We start from the raw sequence: 17,995 nt of genomic DNA, 5'->3' as shown, positions 1-17,995 counted from the left end.
AGACATGATCACCTGATATCATCTCGGAACACGTGACGCGGAAGCATCGGGAGAAACACGTCATGTGACCCGAGTCATATGACTCATCAGTGCAGTTAAAAGGAGCAGGTATGCACTTAAACAACACTTCACAGCTGCTTCGTTACCAGTACGGTTTGCCGCTTCTTTCATCTGCTACTCACGGTTTTTGATTACGGAATGCTACACGGATTCCCTTGGTTGCTCCCTCGGACTGTAAACTACCCTTGTGTTTTCTGGAACTCCCGACTCCTGGCTCCGCTATCTGGTTTGATTTTGGACTTCCCTTGGATTTGTCGCTACCCTCTGGCTTTTGACTCGGATTGTTACTGGACTGCCCACGGATCATCCTATGGGAAAACCAATCAATGGTCCTCTCCATCTGTACGGGTGTTGATACTTACATCTGGAGTGCTACGCAGGACTTCATACGCCTCCTGCTGCTGCCGGTTATTCGCAGGCTCCTGCCCCTCATTGTCCCTTCCCGGGGTATGGTTGGTACCCACTCCCTTTCCTTCTAGGTAAGGCTCACCGTGTTGCATATCTGTTTGTTCTGATACTCACCTGCATTGCCATTATCTTATTTGTCCTCATTGCTTGCCTTATAGCGGTCAGGGGTGTTTCCTGCGTTCCTGGTTCCGGTTTCTTGGCACTCAACACCTGTGGCCTCAAGGATTGCACGGGTAGTTATATTGCCATCTCCCCGTGTGGTACTTGGGGACATAGGTTCTAATAACCTGCACGACCATCAAGACAGAACAGCCCCCTAAGTTTTTCTTATTTGCCATGTAGTATGATGTCACATATGATGAGTTTTTGTTATAAAGGTGTGGTGTTTTATTAAATGCTTTGAGAGATTGCTCTGCGACATCTGTTAATGTCCGTTGTAACTCCCTGTTTTAGACAATTGATATTAAAATAGTAAATGAACCTTGCTGTCTTCCTGACGTGATTTGATTATTTGCTGTAAGAGTTACTCTGCCTCCCATCCAACTGCATGACCCTGCTACCTGCCAAGGGCCTAAGTTCATCCGCCTTGTTAGTTCTTTTATGCTTGTGGCTGTCCCAGATTTTTTTTTATCTTGAAATTCTGGTCACCTTACCCACTGTACAAGAAAACAATCCAGAAAATAACTCTCTACCTTACTGTAAACTGTTATGCTGGAAATTCGTACACAAATGTGTCCCTCTGCACACAATAGTCAAGTATCCGATTGCACAAAACACATCTCCCGTCTCTGTTGCTCATAACAAATCCCCAGAATACCCCTCTCCAGCGGGCAGGACAAAAAAAGCCACTCTGCACGCAAGAAAACAAACAAAAAATAATTATCCACATTACTACTGTAAACTGGTACTGGAAATTCACCTGGGAACGGAGGAATGCCAGTGATCAGCCCAATTGCACAAAAAAACACCCACTTGCACATAACGAAGCATCAAAATACACTGAAATACCCCCTCCTCTGCTCCACTACAGTAACAACCAAGTATGTTATAGCTTTCAGATTTACTTTAAAACAAATTTGCTTGGTAACAGAGGAATTACAGTGTTCATCAGCTCTTGGTCACGATGCTGCTTTATGCTATGACCTTCCCCTCTCGGCCACGAGAGCCTTCCCGCTCGTGCCCTGCCTTACAAAGACGGCACATTCCCCCTCCTCCCTCTATTCCCTGCTCTTCCCCTGGCCCTTCCTCAGCCACCTCTCCCCCCTCCTTCTCTGCCTTCCCCCTGTTCTCCCAAGGCACAGTTTCCAGACAAGTCTGATCTATGAAAGTCTTGTCAAAACAGGTTCACCCCTGTTGCTCCAAAACCATCAAGGACCACAATGACCCCATGGCTCCTGCTATGGCTGACTTCTGCAACCACTCCTTCGCCACTTGTGTCTTCGCCCCCTCCTCCCCCCTGAGGCTCTCCCTTGTGCACCCTCTTCTTATGAAACCCTCTGCCGAGCCTCTCTGCCCGGCTAACTATTGCCCAATCTCCATCACTCCTTTCCTGGGCAAACTCCTGGAAAAGCTGGCCATCTTCCAGCTTAATCTTCACACTGAATCTGTTGGTTGTCTCCATGCCATCAATCTGGCTTCACAGCTGCCAGAAGCACGGAAACAGCTCTCCTGAACATTAGTGAAGACCTGCTCTCCAACCTTGATTCCAACACCCCATGTGTCCTCATCTTACTTGATCTCTCTTCTGCCTTTCACACAGTTAACCATGCCATCCTGCTCAACCGTCTCCAGGATAACCTGGGTATCACGGATCAGGCCCTGGCTTGGCTGACTTCTTTCCTCTCCGATCGACCCTACCAGGACCAACTTGGGTCCTTTCTCTCCTCTATCTCTACCTGTGGTGTACCACAGCGGTCTAACCTTTCTCCCTGGCTGTTCAACCAATACCTGGAACTTCTTGCCCACCGCATTGCCGCTCTCTGCCCCAACTTTCAGTGCTATGCGGATGACGCACAACTCATTTTCAGGCTCCTTTCTGCCACCTCTTCACCTTCTCTCATCGCTGACTGTGTGTCTGCTATCCAGACGTGGTGTGCCGCCAATGATCTCTGCCTTTTTGACAGTAAGACCGAGATTCTCCTCATCGGCACACCTGCACCCTCCTTTCCTGTCACTCTGTCAGAACTTGCTTCTTCCAGGCGTAGAGGCAGCACAAACGCAGCTAAAACACCTCCCTCCCCGTTAGGTCGCAGTACCTGGAGATAGACAGCACAGGCAACCTTGACCCTTTGGGGAAAGAGGGTTAGGGTCCGTTGGTTGGATAGGTAAGGAAGTTAGGAACACCGGAAAAAGGTTTAGGTAGTGGTTCTGGATGGGAAGGGGGAATGTCAGGGTCACATGCTCCTCGGCTCCTGCTCCATGAATTCGCCGCCCATGCACTCCTGCTCTCACCACTCACTCTTTCACTGAATGCTTGAGTTCACCTCAGGCTTTTGTACTGGAGCCCCTCACCAGGACATCACAAGTAAACACATTGACTTCAAATTAGCCCCACATTGCAGCATGCGGGATTCCAAAACTGCATTACTTCATGCAGCATTGCCCAACTTCCCACCCAAACCTGCATTCACCTCATGCAGTAGCAATGGGAATTGCCCCAAAGCAATAATGTACTTAGCTTCGGTTTCTGCCTGAGTTTCTGCCTTTCTGGCCTTTTCGTGTTGATTGGCCACGAACTTCTCCTAGATTTCCTGTCTCTCTGCAAGAGCAAAATTAGAGTCAATACCTGTGCGTGCTGTGCGCGTGATTGGTTAGTGGCTTCTGAATACCCTGCACGGCGAGAAGCGCCGGTCCGGAGTCATGCGACTATACTGTTAATCACATTGAAACATGTGGGCATTGTTAGTTCGAGTCTCATGCGTGATTAGGGACGTTATTACTTCTAGCGTTCCCTGCAAGAGTTTTGCGCTCCGGCTCGCGGTGGGCTGGTGGGCCTCTGCGCCGCTTCTACTGCGTGGCCCCCCCTCGGGTATGAAGTGCAAGGTAAGGCTTTGTACTTATCTCTGCCTTGTACGCGGGGTCTGGGGTTTGCAGGCGTCGGGTGGAATCACCCCGCATAAGCTTGCCTCCGGAGCTCCTGAGAACACGTCTTTCCAGGACGCCGGTCAGGATTGCGAGCGGCTCCCCAAGGGCGCGGCTCGCGCATGCGCGCTGATGCGGGCGCGGTCGGAGGCGTGGCGGTCTTCCTCCGAGCGGGCCCAAGCGGCGAGCGGCCCGCTGGGAAATGAAGTTCCCGGGCTGTTCTCCATCCTTGGACCACGGTCCTACAAAAAGGATGGAGAACACGCCTGGAGTACTTGGTGGAGTGCTTCCTGGTTGCTTGTCCGCCCCCCAGGCTAACCATAAGGGCATTTACCCCCAAACCAGCCCCAGCCCTGACAGTACTCCCCCTCCCTCCTGCAGGCCCTGGTTTATGAGGGTGCCGAAGATGAAACTGGCGGAGGAGTCGAGGAGCATGGACATTTTCAGCGGGCTCCCAAGATCTTTCCTCGGGACCATACCCCACCCAATCCACCAAATAACATAGTTTCTTGTGTCGAATACTTGAGTCCAAGATAGTGTTGACCTCAAATTCGGGGTGGCCGTCTACCATAATGGGTGGAGGTTTTCTAGTTCTCACAAAGGCAGGGGCCGGTTTCACCAAGGCAATATGGAACACTGGGTGTATCTTCATGTGCGGGGGAAGTGTCAACTTGACAGCCACTGAACCAACCAGTGCCTCGATTGGAAATGGCCCTATGAAGCGAGGGATGAATTTGCGTGAGCCTTGTAGATGAGTGTTTCGTGTAGAGAGCCATACCTTATCCCCGACGTGATACATGGGACCGGTTCGTCTTTTCTTGTCAGCGTGATGCTTGTAGGCTTGCTTGGCTGCAACCAGATTGCGTTGGACAGCTCGCCAGATCTCTTTTAGTTTTTTCTGCTTTTCCACTACTGCAGGCACTTCGGGTATGTTATCTTGGGGTACTGGTTGAAAACGAGGGTGGTACCCATACAGGCTGTAGAATGGTGTTGTTTTAGTAGAGGAATGCACTGCATTATTGTATGCGAGTTCGGCGAGCCAGATGACGTCCGCCCAGTCATTCTCTTTTCCTTGGGTGAGACATCTAAGATACTGTTCTAGAGTCTGGTTTAGTCTCTCCGTCTGACCATCAGTTTCCGGGTGATAGCCAGTGGACAAACGTACATCAATCCCAACTGATTTGCAGAACGCTTGCCAAAACCTTAATGTAAATTGCGGTCCTCGGTCTGAGACGATTCCGTATGGTAATCCATGCAGACGAATTACATGTTGCGAAAACAGTATGGCCAGTGTGCTTGCTGATGGGGTTCCTTTGCAGGGTATGAAGTGCGCCATCTTGGTAAGATAGTCTACCACAACAAAAACTGTTGTAAAGCCTTTACTCTGAGGTAGTTCAACAATCAAATCCATCGACACAGTATGCCATGGGGTAGGTGGCGTAGGTAGTGGTTGTAGGGGTCCAGTTGGCTTTTGGTGATCGGATTTGTTTCTGAGACACACTTCACATGCAGTTACATATAGCTGGACGTCTTTACAAATGGTTGGCCACCAAAAATGACGTTTCACCAGTTCTATGGTCTTTGCTGTTCCAGGATGGCCTACAAACGGGGAGTTGTGGCACCATTGTATTGCTTGTTGACGTAGTGGTGCCGTAGGTAGAAATAGCGTGGTTTTGTAGAACGGTAATCCTCCTTTTACCGACTGGTCTCCGCCTTGCATTTCCCATTGAGCCAGTTGCTGAGCAGACATAGCTGCCCTGATATTGTCAAACATAGAATCGACAGTTACACTCCCAATGACGCGATCCGGATCCACCATAGGTCTGGGTTCTTCTTTTCTTGTCTCAGATGGGTCGAAGCTTGGTTCGGGGTATCTTGAAAGTATATCTGCTTTTCGATTTTCTGCTCCTGGACGGTAAGTTGTCACGAAATCATATTCCGAGAACTGCATTGCCCATCTGAGTTGCCTGGGACTGAGGGCTTTGGCTGATTTTAAGAACTGCAGATTACGGTGGTCGCTGTAAATAGTCACGGTGTGTTGGGCCCCCAAAAGATAGTGACGCCACTCATCGAACGCTGTTTTTACTGCCAACAGTTCCTTGTCGGCTATGACGTAATTTTGCTCCGCTGGGAGTAACATCCGTGAGAAGTAGGCGACTGGATGTAATTGCCCGTTTTCGTCCCTCTGTGATAAGATCGCCCCCACTGCATAGCTAGAGGCGTCGGTCTCGATGACGTATGGTTTGGTCGGGTCTGGGTGCTTTAGTACTGGAGCGGTGACAAACGCTTTCTTTAGAGCCTCAAACCCCCCCGCAGCTTTCTCATCCCACGAGAACGGAACACCTTTCCGTAGAAGCCTGGTAATGGGTTGTACCTTTTTCGCGAAGCCATCTATGAAGCGACGGTAAAAGTTAGCAAAGCCAAGAACAGATTGGATGTCTTTGACTGATTTCGGGGGAGGCCAGTCTATGATAGATTGCACTTTTTTCCTGTCCATAGTGACCCCCTGTGGTGACAGAATGAACCCAAGGAACTCGATGGTAGTCTCTGGAATTCACATTTCTCAAGCTTAGCATATAGATGATGTTCACGTAGCCTTTGTAGTACCGCTCGGACGTGTTTTGGATGTTCTTCCAAGTTCTGAGAGTAAATCAAGATGTCACTGATGTAGACTATGGTGAACACATCCAGATACCCACGCAGAACTTCGTCCAGGAAATGCTGGAATGCTGCTGGTGCATTGCACAACCCAAACGGCATGACCTGATATTCGTAGAGACCAAACTTGGTCCGAAAGGCCGTCTTCCATTCATCCCCTTTGCGAACTCTCACTAGATGGTAGGCCCCCCTGAGGTCCAATTTGGTATAGACGGTAGATCCACGTACCTGGTCCAACAGCACAGGTATCAGGGGCAAGGGGTAACGATTCTTGATGGTTATTTTGTTTATTGCCCTGTAGTCTATACAAGTTCTTAGGTCTCCGGTCTTTTTGGGGACGAAGAATAGAGGGGAAGAAACCGGGGATGTGGAGTGCCTGATGAAACCATTGGCCAAGTTGGATTGTATGTATTCTTTCAAATACTTGTTTTCGGCTTCAGTGAGGGCGTATATCCGACTGCAGGGTAGCACTGCACCTGCTTCAAGGTCAATCCGGCAATCAAAAGGCCAGTGCGGGGGCAAGGTTTCAGCTGCTGTCTTGCTAAAAACATCCCTGTACTCCTCGTACTCTGCTGGCAAACCTGCAACCACACTGCTTCCCACGTAATGGGTCAAAAGCTTTGGTGGGGTTATTTGACAGTGTGTCTGACAATAACTGGAGTGGAACTGGACTGTGCCGGCATTCCAGTCGACGGATGGGTTGTGGAGCCTCAACCAAGTGAGCCCCAGGATGAAGCCAAACTGTGGAGCTGCGATGACGTCAAAACTGAGCATTTCCTGATGTATTGTACTGCATTCTAACAACAAAGGTATTGTCTGCTGAGTAACTAGCCCAGAGACTAAAGGCGAACCATCTACTGATTTCACTTCTTCAGGAACTGTCTTTGTATTTACCGGGAGGCCCAATCTCTTGGCCACCTGCACATCCACAAAGTTTCCTGTGGCTCCGGAATCTACCATCAAGGTCACCGGAACACATTTTCCCTGCCATTGCAGACATCCTTCTAAGGTGACATGGGTTATCAGATTTGTGCGCACGTTTGCCAGCATGTGTGGGGTGTTTTTCGTTTTGCTCGCTCCTGCCACCCTCATGGGCGAGCTAGCGCGTTTCCCGACGCCCCCCCCTTGGATGGTTTGTTGGGACATTCCCGTACGAAATGGCCGGCTTTTCCGCAATATAGGCATAATTTGTCCTTTCTCCTCTTCTCCCTTTCTTCCTTGGAGAGAGGTCCCCGAATGGAACCTATTTGCATCGGTTCATCAGCCCCCTTGTCTGACACCCGAATGGGCTTCTGTTGGTCCAATCTCACCATCGGTTTGTTTTCCCAACGACGTCGATCCTGTCGCCGGTCATTCTGTCTCTGATCTAAACGAAGAACGAGATCGATCATAGTTGAACAATCTTCAGGCTGGGGGTCCACCTGAGCTACCAGATCCTCCAGCTCCTCCCTAAGACCCTGATAGAACAAAGCCATCCTTTTCTCCTGCGGCCAATCCGTTTCCATAGCCAGTCGATTAAATGTGGTAACGTAAGTGACTAGATCTTTGTTTCCTTGTCTTAGAATTATCAACTCCTTATCCTTAAGCAATGAAGCGGCCCTACGATTGAATATCCTACCAAACTCCTCCAGGAAGGTTTCCCAGCTGTAGAGCAAGGCATCATCCTTGCGGACTAGCGGCGTGGCCCATGAAGCGGCATCCCCAGTGAGATAGGAAATCACGAATGCCGTACGAGCCTGAGCTGTCCGGAACACAACAGGTTTAGTTAAAAAATGCAACTGACACTGCATAATGAACTGATTAAAGTTCTGAGGGTCTCCATGGTATCGTTCCGGAGCTGCCAAGGGTAGAGATGGTTCAGTAGCTACCTGTACCTGTACCGGGACTGGTGGGGGGGCTCTGGGTAAGGGAGTGGCCTGGGCCTGATTTTGCACCGTTAAGCTATGTACCTGCCCCGCGAGGGTCGGATAATCCTGCCTAGTTGCCGCCAGCTCCGCCTTTAGTTCTTGGAGTAGCGTTACCACGTCCGCCATGGTTGTGCTGCCTGGGCGCCTATACAATACTTGGGCTCGCAATTCTGTCAGAACTTGCTTCTTCCAGGCGTAGAGGCAGCACAAACGCAGCTAAAACGCCTCCCTCCCCGTTAGGTCGCAGTACCTGGAGATAGACAGCACAGGCAACCTTGACCCTTCGGGGAAAGAGGGTTACGGTCCGTTGGTTGGATAGGTAAGGAAGTTAGGAACACTGGAAAAAGGTTTAGGTAGTGGTTCTGGATGGGAAGGGGGAATGTCAGGGTCACATGCTCCTCGGCTCCTGCTCCATGAATTCGCCGCCCATGCACTCCTGCTCTCACCACTCACTCTTTCACTGAATGCTTGAGTTCACCTCGGGCTTTTGTACTGGAGCCCCTCACCAGGACATCACAAGTAAACACATTGACTTCAAATTAGCCCCACATTGCAGCATGCGGGATTCCAAAACTGCATTACTTCATGCAGCATTGCCCAACTTCCCACCCAAACCTGCATTCACTTCATGCAGTACCAATGGGAATTGCCCCAAAGCAATAATGTACTTAGCTTCGGTTTCTGCCTGAATTTCTGCCTTTCTGGCCTTTTCGTGTTGATTGGCCACAAACTTCTCCTAGATTTCCTATCTCTCTGCAAGAGCAAAATTAGAGTCAATACCTGTGCGTGCTGTGCGCGTGATTGGTTAGGTGCTTCTGAATACCCTGCACGGCGAGAAGTGCCGGTCCGGAGTCATGCGACTATACTGTTAATCACATTGAAACATGCGGGCATTGTTAGTTCGAGTCTCATGCGTGGTTAGGGACGTTATTACTTCTAGCGTTCCCTGCAAGAGTTTTGCGCTCCGGCTCGCGGTGGGCTGGTGGGCCTCTGCGCCGCTTCTACTGCGTGGCCCCCCCCTCGGGTATGAAGTGCAAGGTAAGGCTTTGTACTTATCTCTGCCTTGTATGCGGGGTCTGGGGTTTGCAGGCGTCGGGCGGAATCGCCCCGCGTAAGCTTGCCTCCGGAGCTCCTGAGAACACGTCTTTCCAGGACGCCAGTCAGGATTGCGAGCGGCCCCCACGGGCGCGTCTCGCGCATGCGCGCTGATGCGGGCGCGCTCGGGGGCGTGGCGGTCTTCCTCCGAGCGGGCCCAAGCGGCGAGCGGCCCGCTGGGAAATGAAGTTCCCGGGCTGTTCTCCATCCCTGGACCACGGTCCTACAAAAAGGGTGGAGAACACGCCTGGAGTACTTGGTGGAGTGCTTCCTGGTTGCTTGTCCGCCCCCCAGGCTAACCATAAGGGCATTTACCCCCAAACCAGCCCCAGCCCTGACACACTCTCTTGCCAGCCTCTCTTGGCCCTCTTCATGCTCCCACCTTTGAGGCTAAAAACCCCAGAGTCATCTTCGACTCCACCCTTTCCTTCTCTCCTCACATCTCTGACGTCTCTGAGAAGTCACATTACCAGCTGCACCTCCTCAGATGTATTTTCCTTTCCTCTCCTTCACCCAGAAGCTCACTGTCTCCACAGCTCTGGTTCTCTGTAGGCTGGACTACTGCAACAGCCTCTTTCTAAATTTGTCTGCCTCTACTCTCCGCCCTCTGCAACTCATCCAGAACAGGACTGCGAGACTTGTCCTTTTGCCTCATGCCCAGGGATCGTATCTCTCCAGGACTGAAATCTCTGCACTGGCTCCCAGTGGCTGCGAGGATAAAGTTAAAAACTCTCTGCATTGTCCACAAGGCCTTCTGGGCCATAGCACTTCAATACCATCAACTCTCTCTTCCTAAATATCTTCCTTCTCAAGCTCTTCGTTCATCCGCCTCCAAGTCCCTCAGGGTCAGTCGCTTCTCCGAGCAACAAGTTGGTGGTAGATCTCTTTCTTCTGCTGGGGCCTCCCTCTGGAACAGCCTCCCTGCCTCTCTGAAATTTGAGGAGAACCATCTCTGGTTCCGGAAGCACCTAAAGACCTTCCTCTTTGCTTCTGCTTTCTCTACTCCTCTCCCCTGTTGATCTCCTTACTGAAACTGAAACTGCACTGGTACCTGGCTAACCTCTGATTCAGGCCCAGATCCCCTCCCTGCCAGTTGCACACCTGCACTGCCTCCCTGGCAACCTTTGCACTAGGGGACTGTTCTGTTTCCCTACAGTCCCCTACCAGCACACCTGATGTCTGCACTTACCCATGCACTTGCTGTTATGTCTAAGCTCTTCCTCCCCCACACCTGGCCCTTCTCCCTCCTCCTCACCTGTGTCACTGAATTCGGGTCCGGCCTCTGGTATGTGGCCTTTTGTCGTGTAATCCTTCTTTCTCCTTTGAAGAGTGCTCCTACCTCGAGAGGAAGCCTCAGTGACCGTCTACACAACGGCAGCCCCGTGACTCCCTTCCCGAAGGAGGACGGGAACGGGAAAAAGCCAAAAGGCACAAAAAACCCTGTTGATGTTGACTTGTGCACGTGGAGGTGGTGATCCAAAAACAGTTGTGTGACCCAGGTAGATGGTTGGAAAAGATGGTAGAAGTAGAAAGACCCTATGGAGCGGTCCAAAAGTAAACGCAAGACTAGTAAGAGCGGCAAGCTCAGGAGGAGGAGCAAACTGGAGAATGCTCTAGGACAAGAGAGACCACAGGGTAAAAAGCAATAGTCAGAGGGCAGAGGAGGTTGGAAACGGAGTAAAACCGGAATGGGTACCAAGACAGAAAGAAAAAGAGAACAAAAGATCCCCTGGCGCGAGAATGCACGCGAGAGCGGGCAAAGGCGGAGAAGACAGCAGAGGGAAACCGAGAGAGAAAGTAGAGGTTCTGGTGCGGAACGAAAAGGGAAATTACCAGCGTCAAAACCGCACAAGAGAAAAGTCTACAGCAGCGGTTGCAACGCACCAACCAGCGGCCATGTTTGAAAAGACTAGACCCACACAACGGAACGGAGGTAAACGTGACAGGACGTTTTAATGGCGTCCCAACCGCCACCTCTTCCATATACTCCAAGATCCTGTGCGCATGACACTTGCCGCCAGCTGGCCGCACTTTTATCTACTGTCCTTATTTACTGTATTACGGTCTTTATTTATTTTACTGTTATCCTATGTACTCCACTGCCCCCTCGTCCCCGCACTTTTCCCTTCCCCCTCCCCTGCACTTGCGCGATCTCAGCATCACCTAGTCTAGTAAGATCATTGTCTCTGTCTTCCCTCTGTTTCCCCTGCCTTGCCTCGTCGCGCCTTGAAACACTTGTGTAGAGGCGTGTTATAAATGCAATATCATATCATAAAGTGTGCAACCTGAGGTACGAGAGTGGGTTTCAATCCATAATTCCCTGACTATTTGTGTTTGATCATGCTGAAAGCACTGTGAAATAGGCCCTCACATGCATAGCGCTGGCTTTAGGCTTAGTGTGCTTCAGAAATGAACGACTGATGACCAGAAGCATTCATCACAGCCTCATAAGGAGGTGGAGATGAAGGACTCCTGATCACTCCAAATAATAGGAAATCAAGACAACTGCACAAAACACATCTCCACCCTCTGCTGCATGTAAGACATCCACAAACTTATCCTCTCACCCGGGCAGGCCAAATCGCCCGTCTGCTGGGGTGATCAGATGTCTCGATTTTGCCAGGAAGGTCTCACAATTGGGACGTCTTTCCCCGAGAGTTTTTTAAACTTAAAACCCCTGTCCTGGTTTTAGGAAATGGGAAGGTGACCACTCACATTTCCATCATGAAATTATTGAATATTGATAGTGGCCAACACTTATAAATCAAACAATCATCGGAATACTTTACATCTTTTCCTGTATCACATTAACCAGAGCTCTGACATTGCAGGGTGGCTCAAACCCCCAAACTTTCGGGTACCCATCACACGCATTACCTGCTTGTGCCACAAAGCATGGTTACAAAACAAATACAAAAGAAAGCCTGTAATATTAGTTAAGCAATCACAGCAAAAGCGTCTTTATTAATGACAAGCTTACATTATAAATCCCCACATTTTACATGGAGGGTAGACTAGTCCTAGAAATACTGCCTGATGGGGTGCTTTGAGTGTTTGCCTTGGTAGTGTCTGTGGCCTTCCCGGTTTTTTATCTTGAAAATCTGCTCACTCTACCGTCTGCACGAGAAAACAATCCAGAAAATAACTATCCAACTTACTGTAAACTGTTATGCTGGAAATCCGTACCCAAATGTGTCCCTCTGTACAGGATAGTCAAGTATGTCCGACTTCACAAAACACAATTCCACTCTCTGTTGCACACAACAAATCCCCAAAATACCCATCTCCAGCGGGCAGGACAAAAAAATGCCAATCCGCGAGAAAACAAACAAAAAATAACTACCCCCACTACTACTGTAAACTAGAAATTCAATGCCCATGCTCAGCCCAAATGCACCCTCTTGCATATAACGAATCATCAAAATACACCTAAATACCCCCTCCTCCGCTTCATTACAATAACAACTAACTTTAAGATTTACTTTAAAGCAAATTCGCTTAGTAATGGACAGTGCTTGAAGTGGGCGGGGGCTCAGCCGGTCCACAAATTGCTGTAGTACTCGGGCCCTGCCAGGCGTACCTACCTTACTTCTATTAATCTCACTCTGTTTCCCTCCTTATTTGTGTAGGTCTTAATTTGGCTCACTTTCTGTGTGTGCCTCGCTCTATTTGTCTCGCTCTTGTCTTGCTTTTCATGACCCTCCCTCCCTTTGCCCCTTTTTATTTGTCTGACACAACCCTCTCCCCATTCCCCAGCTATTGCATAGAAACTGTTTGTACTGCACCAGATATATACACCTGGCATTGGCAAAAAACATTGCAAATGACAGAGCAATGATGCATAATGACATAATTCGGTCACGACAGGTAACACTGATAAAGTCATCTGCTAATGTAGTGAAAGATGATTTAGTGGAGCTGTACAGAGCTATTGTTGGATGTAATAGGAGGCAGCAAGCTGGAGGCGGTTTGAGACAAGGTATTCGTACATGTCATTACTTCAAACAGACAGGATGCATAACCTGACAATACCACTAAGGATCCCAGATAGTGTGCCATAAGAACTTTCTTAGAAGAACCTATGTTGCCCAGCATTGCAAACCACTTAGGCGACTGATAACCTGTGGCATACTCTGTCCTGATTAGAATTCTATACTTAAGCATTGTCCGGGCCAGCAGAAGATGTGCCTCGGCTCGTGGAGCCTATTTCAACATGATGGTTGGGCCCCCACCCCCTTGCTTAGAGTGGAGAACAACAGCCTGAGGGACCCGTGGGAGGCATACATTATATAATGGAGACAAACAAATACAGCCAGTGGGTTAATAGCCACCGATTATCACAAGACAGCCATCCAGCAGGGAGCTGAAACACTAAATGCCCACTGAAACGCTATTAATCCTTCTCACAAAGGGGCAAATGTAGAGAAACCGTAATGTGTGCACTGCAAAGAACACATTTAAAGTCCAGAATTAACGGCACACTTTGCTGTGTCATAAGAAAGCTGATGGCCAACATGAGGGAAGTTTTGGGGGCACCCCTGAGGCTCAGGCCCCTTGCCCCTTGGGTGACAGATTTAATTGTGTGTTGTGGGTAGTGAGCATTGGCACAGTTCCAAGCAAAACGGCAAAACCCCCACAAAATACAATTAAGATCAATTTTAGGCACTATAATAAATTATTTAAACATACACTGTTTGACATGTAGGTAAATGTGGAATATTGCACTTTTGGCCTAACAATACTCGCCCTCTAGGTGCCAACATAAAGCATTGTTTAACTCTCAAATACAAAAGTATGCTGTATGTTTTTTATCCACAGAAACTGTGAATCCGCTTTTTTTTATACAGCAAACCATTAGTACATCCAAAAAGAGACCTACTCAGGGGCAACCATTCCTGATTAAAACAGTCTTCCAACTTCTGTTTAGGACGGGAAGCGTTTACTATAAGGGACAAATCGCAGAAAAGTGAATTTAATTCATGTAATTGGAAATTGGCAAATCATCACTGCTGGGGAGTATTAAGAACATGACTCAAATAAAAAAGAAACATAGGAAAGGACACAAATGTTATTCAATGGCCTTCCTATAAATCATTTGATCAAAATGAAGCTGAATTTACTACAGAAAGGGGGGGGGGGCAAAACAACAAAGGATTACTTTTATTTATTGGTTGTTTATAATGCACCCATTAACAAAACAAGGATCACGTTCGCAAAGAACTTGCCTCAGGCTACACGTGGATAATATTAATTTGGCTGCCTAGACTGTTCACTTTGCAGCTGTGCCATGTACAGTGTTTATGAAATGATCTGTCAAAGTAGGCAAGAAGTCCAAGGTGAGAATGACAAAGGGGCATGGCGGACAAAGCAAGGGAGCCTCCCATTTAGCAAGGCCACCCTGAATGTCCTGTATGGCTCTGTCTTTGTTGTTCCGAATGATTTTAAGAAGACCACACGGGCATACCTCTCAACTTACCCGCTTTTGGCGGGTGTCAGCCGCCAGAGAAAGTGTTCACACACTCGCCAAACCTTTTATCTGTCCATTCTCTTCAATGGACTCTCACCCGCCTGAAACAGAAATGTGTTTTCACCCGTCTTTCTGACTCGAGAGGTTGAGACCTCTGCACGGGCTTCGACTATCTCATACTTGCCAACCCTACAGATTTAGGCAGTAGGCTACTGAATTTTAAGCAGTCCTACCGCCTACAGATTTGGGTGACAGATCCTACTGCTTTTTACAGTGGCAAGTAATTTATGTGACTCTAAGGCAGGCTGCAGGACAAAGCATGCAACACATTAATTAGTCTGTCTGTACAGTGGGGTACTAGGTGATTATTTTGATTGGGCTCAGACCAATCCACTGACCTGACAGCTACGTGACTCTGTCCTGCACTCTGGCTGGGACAGGCCTTAGGTGAACCACCAGTGAAGGCAAGTGGCAGAGCGTAACACCATCGCACAGCATCTGCCTATCAGACTGAGGGGATTATCAGTCTCCATGTCATTCAGTTAGCTTGCAATAAATATGTACTGGCCAGGCTGCTGTCACACAGCAGTGGCCAACGTTGCCTACCAGCTCTGTGTGCTTAGCTTCTGTGAAGTTAGGTTATTGAATTTGGTGCTAACTGACCATTCACATTTTTAACCATTTGAACAACTTTCCATATTGTGCTGTTTGATGGGTTGTGTATTTTAGAATGCTCCAGTGGTGCCAATAATGTATGTTTTGTATTGTCCTGTGATGTAATTGTTAAGCGTTATGCACATTATTATTTTTGAAACTTGAAACATCCTACATCTTTTTGGTCAGAGAATGTTGGCTAGCATGCTATCTACAGGGTGGGGCTGAAAGGTGTCATGAAGGGAGGACATAGAGGAGTAGCAGCTTCCCACAGCAAAGGCTGCAGGTGCAGGAGCAGTCGCGCGACAGTTAAGGAAATGCTTTCATTTGGATAGCACCGTATATTTCAGTAACGGGACTCTCTTTCAATTTGGAGAGGTCCAGGTTCTCAATATCGTGAAAAATTAGAAGTGGCGGACCATTTAAAGCACTGGTAAATAAATGACGGTGTTGATCAACTTTTGGCCGCGATGCTGTATCAACCTCCGAGCTTCCTCTCTCGGCCACAAGGCCGCGCCAGTCTCCCAGCTCGTGCGAGGCTTTACAAAGATGACACACAAGTTGATGAAGTGCACAAACTGAGACATGTGACTCCCCTGACACGCGCGAACGTGCAACCCACGTGACGAAGAGGGGAGCGGAGCGTTGCTAAGGTCCCTTTCTCAGATGGAAACCAGACGCTACCATGGGTCCAGGCAAATACCATCAGCACCATCCTTGTCTCCCAGCCCACTCTATCTGGGCTCACGTTATGCCTCACCTAACTTATTGTTTTTTGTTTGATTTTTTTAAGTGAGGTGCATGTTTCTGAACCCTTATTTGGAGTTGCTACACCTGCCTCGCAAAATCTGTAACCCTAGCTGTCACACTATCTTCTGATTCCACTGAACCCCACCGGAGGAGCCCCGTTGCCTAATTCGCTTACCCTGCCCTCCGCTCATGTGCATCAGAGCCTCCTATCCTCTGGCCTCACCATGCAGGCTCTGTGGGAGCTTCTTCCAGTACCTGCTGGGCTGGAGTTGGACTTAGGTTGGCTGTGCCTGCTCTTGCTTTTTGCAGCCTCCTTGCTCACGGTGCTGGTGTGGCTGGCACAGTATTCGCATGGTCTGTGGAGCCGGAGCATCCAGAACCCACCTGAACCTGCAGGCATCTGGAAGTCGCTTCTGCGTCTGGGGTTCTCAGTCGGTGAAGGTGCACGAGTACCCGAAGCTGGAGTCCGGGGCCTTCTCTCCTCTCTTTTCACCTTTAAATCCTTTCGGGAAAACTGGCAGCGGGCCTGGGTGAAGGCCCTGAATGAACAGGCCAGCAAAGATCGGGTGAGTGGGATCTCTACGCCTTACTAACAATGCTTTGTGTTGTGGATACTCCATGTGCTCCTGACTTCTTGGGGCATCTTCTTTTAGGGTAAATGGGGTGAACATGGTTTAGACTCCGTGATATTTATATTAAAAAACCTCTTATCACAGCTTCTCAATTTGATTGTTTTAATGGTGGGTATTCTAGAAAGCACGTGACCTGAGTGTAGATCATCAATGAAGGTTCCTACCTTCCTTGGTAATGGGACACTTCTGTGTAACCTGCACTGATCAACTGTCATGACACTGCTACAGCCCGATGGGTTGACCAATGTAATAATAAAAGACAAAAAGGAGCTATGGGCTGATTTTATCGAGCTGTTTGGACTTCTATCAAGGTCCAAGACAATACCGAGCTCATGGAAATCTGCAGTAATCATTCCTATTTTCAAGAAGGGCAATAGGGACGATCCTGCCAACTATTGCCCTATTGGACATAATAGGCAAAATATTTGCCATCTGTCTACAACAAAAAATTGTGGTTTGGGCATCTAACAATCTACTGGACTCCTGCCAAACTGGCTTCACAAAAGATGTCGGAACCGAAGTCAATCTTCTAATCGTTACTCTCCTGAAACTTGAAGCTATGAAGTCCAGAAAGAAATTATTTATGGCCTTCATAGATATGCGACAGGCCTTTGACAGAATTAACCGCACAAAATTTTAGAACAAATTGTCAACATGGTCCTGTCCACTCTCTTTACTCCAACCGCTCATGGCCTTGCATAATGAAACATCCATCAAAGTGCATATTGACAACATCGGTCATATGACAAAAGAAGTTTTAACAACACGAGGAGTGAAAGAGGCTGCCCCTTGGCAGCTCTTTTTTGTTTAAGTTGTATATAGCTGACATTCCTGAAGCTTTGCAGCATGTCTGATGCTTTCCACCAAAACTAAATGGACAGACGATCAGCTGGGCTATTTATGCTGACGACATAGTGTTGTTTGACCAAACTGAGATCGGTCTACAACGCCTTTTGAATGCACTAGTAGTCTATTTACAAGCCAACGATCCTTGAAATTAATACAGGCAAATCCAAGATCTTAGCGTTTGGCATAAAACAAAAGTCAGCGATGAAAACATTCAAATGGTCAGCAGCCAGTGAAATAATTGAGTCTGTCTCATCCATTTGTTATCTAGGTGTGCAAATTAATAAATCCATCAGAGAATGGGATTGGGTGGCAGATTTGAAATACTGCATGGCAACCTTCACCTTGCAAAGCAAACGATTGCACTCCGAATATGGCAAATTCACCTTGATTCCACTTAAGACTTTTTACTTGCAGAAAGTTATCCCTGCTCTAAC

At 48.5% G+C, this 17,995-nt stretch overlaps 1 protein-coding gene across 2 annotated transcripts in view; it reads left to right on the top strand.

Moving 5' to 3' along the window:
* The first annotated feature begins 15,984 nt into the window (after positions 1-15,984).
* C2CD2L (C2CD2 like) overlaps positions 15,985-17,995 on the top strand; it is a 533,517-nt gene continuing 531,506 nt past the window's right edge. For both annotated transcript variants that reach the window (XM_069614381.1, XM_069614380.1), the window contains exon 1: positions 15,985-16,646. In XM_069614381.1, the coding sequence (XP_069470482.1) occupies positions 16,305-16,646 (342 nt within the window). In that variant the 5' untranslated portion in view covers positions 15,985-16,304. The remainder of the gene's footprint in view (positions 16,647-17,995) is intronic.

This window comes from Ambystoma mexicanum, chromosome 9 (assembly GCF_040938575.1).
Source record: "Ambystoma mexicanum isolate Mex_15411 chromosome 9, UKY_AmexF1_1, whole genome shotgun sequence".
Taxonomy (NCBI): Eukaryota; Metazoa; Chordata; class Amphibia; order Caudata; family Ambystomatidae; genus Ambystoma; species Ambystoma mexicanum.
This window is presented reverse-complemented; position numbering and strand designations above follow the sequence as displayed.